Source organism: Harpegnathos saltator, unplaced genomic scaffold (assembly GCF_003227715.2).
Source record: "Harpegnathos saltator strain DR-91 unplaced genomic scaffold, Hsal_v8.6 scaffold262, whole genome shotgun sequence".
Lineage (NCBI taxonomy): Eukaryota > Metazoa > Arthropoda > Insecta > Hymenoptera > Formicidae > Harpegnathos > Harpegnathos saltator.
Window position 1 is genome coordinate 20,040 of NW_020230053.1, and position 6,160 is coordinate 26,199.

At 34.9% G+C, this 6,160-nt stretch overlaps 2 protein-coding genes across 2 annotated transcripts; one reads left to right on the top strand and one right to left on the bottom strand.

Moving 5' to 3' along the window:
• Window positions 1-1,144: 1,144 nt before the first annotated feature.
• On the bottom strand, window positions 1,145-1,849 carry LOC112588668 (uncharacterized). Its single transcript, XM_025299329.1, has 2 exons — window positions 1,582-1,849; window positions 1,145-1,373 (listed from the first exon to the last, which is right to left on the bottom strand). The coding sequence occupies exons 1-2, from the start codon at window positions 1,837-1,839 to the stop codon at window positions 1,311-1,313; spliced, it is 321 nt and encodes a 106-aa protein (XP_025155114.1). The 5' UTR covers window positions 1,840-1,849; the 3' UTR covers window positions 1,145-1,310.
• A 1,779-nt stretch (window positions 1,850-3,628) lies between these two features.
• Window positions 3,629-5,618, top strand: LOC112588667 (uncharacterized). Its single transcript, XM_025299328.1, has 2 exons — window positions 3,629-3,845; window positions 4,109-5,618. The coding sequence occupies exons 1-2, from the start codon at window positions 3,677-3,679 to the stop codon at window positions 4,963-4,965; spliced, it is 1,026 nt and encodes a 341-aa protein (XP_025155113.1). The 5' UTR covers window positions 3,629-3,676; the 3' UTR covers window positions 4,966-5,618.
• The last annotated feature ends 542 nt before the right edge of the window (window positions 5,619-6,160 follow it).

A 6,160-nucleotide genomic window follows, 5' to 3' on the forward strand; every position in this document is an offset into this window, starting at 1 on the left:
TATGACACACGAGCGTGGGAAGAATCGCGCAGAAAGGGTCACGCAGGTAATAATAGTATATATACAGGGTGCACGATTTATCTGAAGGCATTGAAATATCTCGAGAACTATGCATTGGATAAAAAAAGTGGTTAATGAAAGTTGTTAGTCTCGAAGGAGGACATCCAACGATACCAAACTCGACCTCCCACCCCACCCTCTGGGGGTGGGGTTGGGGGCAACTTTAAAATCTTAAATGGAAACCCCCATTTTTTATTGCAGATACGGATTCTACGCTATTGCAGATATTACTAGATACTATTGCAGATACGGAAAATACGTAAATTTTGTCCTAAACCTTTTTTTTTATTCGTGATAGATGGCGCTGTAATCGCAAAAAATTATATTTTCCGCAATTCTCCAGAAATGATCATTGGATTGAGAAATAAAAAATACCTGTTCAATATTTTTAAAGAACATAATAAAAGTTATTCCCCCCTCCCATCCTCTCGGGGTAGGGTGGGTGATAACGTTCAAATCTCAAATGGGGACCCACATTTTTCATTGCAGAATTAGATTGTACGTGAAATTTTTATTGAAACAATTTTCTTCATTCGTGATAGATAGCGTTGAATTTTTCCGAGAAACTACTTTTAGCGTTACACAGGAACAACGACGAGGACGTAGTAGTTTTATGTTCCCTTCGGGTGCTTTTTTAATGTGAGTCCTCTTGCCTCTCACAGATCGGGGTGCTTTTTTAATGTGAGTCCCCTTGCTTCTCATTGTTCAATTAATTAAAGTAAGTGTTCGAAATTTTTACCTTCAACTTCAATACACTTATTGATCCTTTTTTCAAATGACTGTACACAGGATAGAAGCATATCTGCGGGAGTTTCAGCGCAAGCGTTTCTTATGCGTTCTACCATGTTTTCACGAGTTGTTGGCACTTGTTGATAAACCTTATCTTTTAGGTAACCCCAGAGAAAGAAATCCTGCGATGTCAAATCAAGCGACCTTGCAGGCCAATTAATCGGGCCACTTCTGCCAATCCACCGACCATTGTAATCACGGTCTAATGGTTCCCGTGCTGCTATTGAGTTATGCGCTGGGCAACCGTCATGCTGAAACCACATACTTTGTCGAACGTCCAAGGCAACTTCATCAAGTAGTGGTGGTAGTTCCTGTTCCAGGAAATTTCGATATTTGATTCCATTCAAATTACCTTCAATAAAATAAAGATCAATGAGTCTGTTCCCTATGATTCCACACCAAACGTTAACCGACCAAGGACGTTGATGTTCAAATTCTCGTAACCAGTGGGGGGGGATTTTCTACACTCCAGTAATGCATGTTATGTCGATTAACGCCACCATGGTTTGTGAATGTAGACTCATCTGAAAATAGTACATTAGCTATGAAATTGGGGTTCGTTTGCATTTGTTGAAGTGCCCATTCACAAAACACCACTCGATTATGAAAATCATCGCCATGAAGTTCTTGATGCAGTGAAATGTGATATGGGTGATACTTATGACGATGCAATATTCTGCGAATACTATCTCCGGAAATTCCGAGATCGCGATGTAATTGCCGAGTGCTTACCTGTGGGTTGTGGTGAACAGCTGCTAGCACAGCTATTTCATTAACTTTTCCTGTAACAGTTGTTCTTCGTTTTCTTTTTTTAGTTTGTACGCTGCCATCCGAGATAAAGGCAGTCACAACTTTGTAAAAAAAAGAACGTGAGCGAACATTGTCTGGAAAACGCTCAGCATACAAGGCAACAGCATCGTCAACATTCCTCCTACATTCACCATAAATCAGAATCATTTCAATTTTTTCTTCTACGGTTGCAGAATTCATTTTCCACTTGCAATTCTGTTCAAAGAATGAAGGGTAGATATGCAGGTAATAAAAACTAGTCAAGTAAAATGAAATTGTTAGAGATGCTTTCAGTTCTAATTCTGAAAGAAAAGTGAGCTCTGACCGCATTGCACTGCCTTTTATAATAAGCCGTAGTTCGCCATACACCCACAGTAGCGCGTCGAGCAGTTCCCTCTTAGAGACCCTTTACTAGAGACTGGACATGTGCCCGGAAAATGGCGGCGAATGGTCTGTTCTTATTAACTGCACCACGGAACAATTGCACAAATTCAGTAATTAAAAAGAACAGACTACAATATTCATGAACTCGTGTGTGCATTTGACCGTGTGCGCTGTAATCCGTTGCTACGTGAATTCTACGTCGTGTAAGTATCATGATTGTTTCATTGTAATCACGAAATTTAACATCCTTACAGTTGAAATAAAAACGTAGAAAAATAATATGTTCGATGTGCGAAAACTATAACGCTGTGAAAATATTTACTAACCTTGTACTTTAAAATTATGAAAACAGTAACAAATATTTATGTTGGAAAATTGTAATATGTATAAATATGAACAATATAATAATATTTAATATTTATTTTTGTAGGTATAAATATGCCAAGCTGCAGTGTGTCTGGGTGCTCTAGTCGTACAACAAAAGAAAGAAAGATTCATATGGCTTGCTTTCCAAGTGATCCAAAACGAAAGGTAATATGGATCAATAATATAGGCAAAGTTAATTGGGTAGCAACCAAGCATTCATATATATGTGAAATAAGTAATCACAATCCTTTCTTCTGTGTTATTAATAAATATCAAAATGCTGATTAGATAAAAAATGTTTATAGTTACATTTTGCAAATGACACATGGGAGAAAACCCGAGTCGGCGGAAAACGGAAGTTGAAATGCAACGCTGTGCCCACAATTTTCTCTGTTCTATCGGAAAGAAGTGGCACGTGTATTATTACGAACGTGAGTTCTCTTGCTATGCGTACCTTTGTTAAAATGAATGAGCAATGTATGTACTTATAGTTCAGCCAAAAACTATTTATTGAAATAATGGAATTATTTCAGGATAGTACTAATAAATCTGTGGAAAAACAGCCTAATATAATGTTCGAAACATTGGATCATCAAGCATCAATTCATGAAGACGTTACCACGAAACAAAATAACTGTCTCGGATCAGATGTTTCTGATATTATTCCATTGATATCGAGTACGTTTGCAAGTTTGATTATATGTAATTATTCTTTTGAACTACCAAATTCAATTTATTGCAATATATTATTATGTTCCCACACAAGAGAACTTGAAGAAGTCTTTAGGATGTCTTTAAGACACGTCAAGACATGTGTTTAATATATCTTAAAGACATATTAAAAGTCTCTTATGCGCCTATTTTAGACATCATGTTGTATGATGTATGATACTTATACGACATATACGTTTTTGTAGATCCGTCCATTTCTAGCCATTCAAACGAAACATGCAACGAAGTTGATGACGTTCAATGGCTGAAGAAACAACTGGAAGAAGCAAACAAAAAACTTGATATGGCCAACAAAATTATCTTGAAAAGTAATCAATGCAACTATCTGTTAAAGAAGCAGGTTAAGAGGTCAACTACAATGCAAAACAATTCAAAGGCTCAAAATGATCACAGTTTAGAATCATCATTGAAGCGATTATTTAATGATGATCAGATTAAAGTTCTCACGAATAAATCCTCACGCGGCTGTGTGTGGTCGAACGCCACCATAAAAACAGCACTTCGGCTGAAGTTTTCCTGTGGTTCTAATGGTTATCAGGAGTTACGAAAGCAAAATATGCCTTTACCGTGCGAACGTACACTCCGAAGAAAATTAGAACATATTCAATTTGAAGAAGGAATTTGTGACGATATCTTTAAGTTGTTAGAAGACAAGATATCTCAGTTTCAAGATGTTAGAGAAAGAGATTGCATTCTTGTATTAGACGAAATGTCTATTGCACCAGGTAAACACTTCGACTCCTCGACGCGTTCGTATTGCGGAACTGCATCGTTTCGTACGCGTAATGATATGTCTTGAAAAATAGCTTCATTATAATTTGATACTATGATTTGTTGTTACTCTTATATAATTATAGCCAATTGTTGCATAAGTTTAGCCAGTTCTGTCTTCTGAGCGTTATCATTCTTTCCATTTTCTACGGTTTTTCTATAATTTTCTATTTTTCTATAATTTTTCTATCATTTTCCTGTTTTTTCATGCATGTAGGTGAAAGTGTTGAAGCTACGCATGGTTTGATTATTGTGCTTGCTGGAATATTTTCACGTTGGAAACAAAATATTGCTTTATATTTTACACCTGAAAGTTATGATGGAGCATTGCTACACCCTATCGTGCTTGAAATTAATCAAAAAGCTGAATCCATCGGACTTTATGTACATAGCGTTGTGGTCCCAAACGATATGGGACCAAATAATTTAGCGATGTGGCGTACATTCCGTGTTGGTTTTGCCGGACGCCATTTACTAATAACGAACTCAATTATCCATCGTGTAGATAATAATCGGAAGCTTTGGTTTATCGCTGATACTGGCCATCTGTTAAAGAATTTAAAATACTGCTTGCTTAATAACAAAACCATTACCTTGCCTGAGAAATTCACGAATGCTAATAATCTTTCGTCTTCTGTGGTTTATTGTTCGCATTTAGAAGAACTGGCTGAACTTCAAGAAAATTTACAACTAAAATTAACTTCGAAAATAAAAGTAGATTATTTTTCAAGTAGTACTTTTCAGAAAATGAAAGTCAATAAAGCTAAGAATTTTTTTTCTCGCGATGTTAGTGGCAGTCTAAAATTTATAACGACGCAAGATCCTAAAAAAGAGTATCAGACGACAGCCTTGTTCATTGAAATCATTTCAAAATGGTTTACGGTGATGACTTCACATACTCCAAACCTCGCATTGAGAAAACTTCCACGTGATGAAGTATCTAAAAATAAATTTGAACAAACAATAGCATTTTTAGAATCTATTATAGACATTTTCCAAGAAATGTTAGTTGGAAACGGTACGCAATTTAATCCTGCAACGTGGAGTCATTATTACCACCAAGTCAGTCATTGAATTATCGACGTATTTAATTAGTGAAAAAGGCTATGAATATGTCTTGGGTGGCCGATTAACGTCAGACTGTGTTGAAAATATTTTCTCTTGCGTTAGAGCTAAACAACCTAGCCCAAATGCATTACAATTTAAACAAAATTTGAAGATTATTGCAATTTCAACATATTTAAAGCCAGTAGGTAACTCCAGCTATGAAGAGGATGATAGGATTATTGCTGGTGATTTTTTAAGTAAGCCCAAAACAAAAGAAATTAAAAGAAAGCTGCCACTTGCCTCTGACAACTTGTCCACAAAGGTGATAAACTTAGGAAACATTGAAATGAATGTATTATACAACATCGCCGGATGTATTCTTTCCCGTATTTCCAAATATAATGTTACATGTCAATCATGTTTAAAGTCCGCTGGATCTCCCACATATAAACCGATCTCAAATTTTGCAATATTTGTACAATTAAAATGTTTTAAACGTAATACGTTATTTTTTGTCAATAGCGGAACATTTTATTACTTTCACCAGATGGAAATTGTCTTTAGGCAATATCTTCCATATTTTATAAATAATTTTGATGCAACAAGTTTTGATTTAGTAAATTTTTTTAAGGAAAAACTGCAGTGCATTCAATGTGATGTTTTGAAAAACTGTCACAATATAAAATTTAAAATTATGATGCGTTTTATTAGATTTAGACTTCGACTAGGCAACTACAAACGCAAATTACCAAATAAAATGTATAATAGTAAAACTATGGCAATGCATGCGATAGTACGATAGTATTATCGCATGCATTGCCATAATTTAATTACTTTTCATTAGCCACATAACATTTTGTATTTAAGTTAACATTATGTACGATAGTTCTTTAAGTTACATTATTGTTTAACATTACCCTTACGAAAAGAACACTCAACGATACGAAAAAACATTCAAATATTGAGTGTTTACATTCAAATTGAGTGTAAACACTCAATATTTGAGTGTTTTTTCACTTCGTCGAGTGTTTTTTTCGTAAGGGTATTTCAACAATTGTACCTGAGATTACAATATATAAATAAAAAATGATAGTAAACATATTTCCTTTCGGTATTATATCATTTGTGATTACTATTAATTCCCTATTATATATAATATTTATTTACTTACGACGCATTTTTTATAAAATACATTCATAAACCATTATTTCGTATAATCATT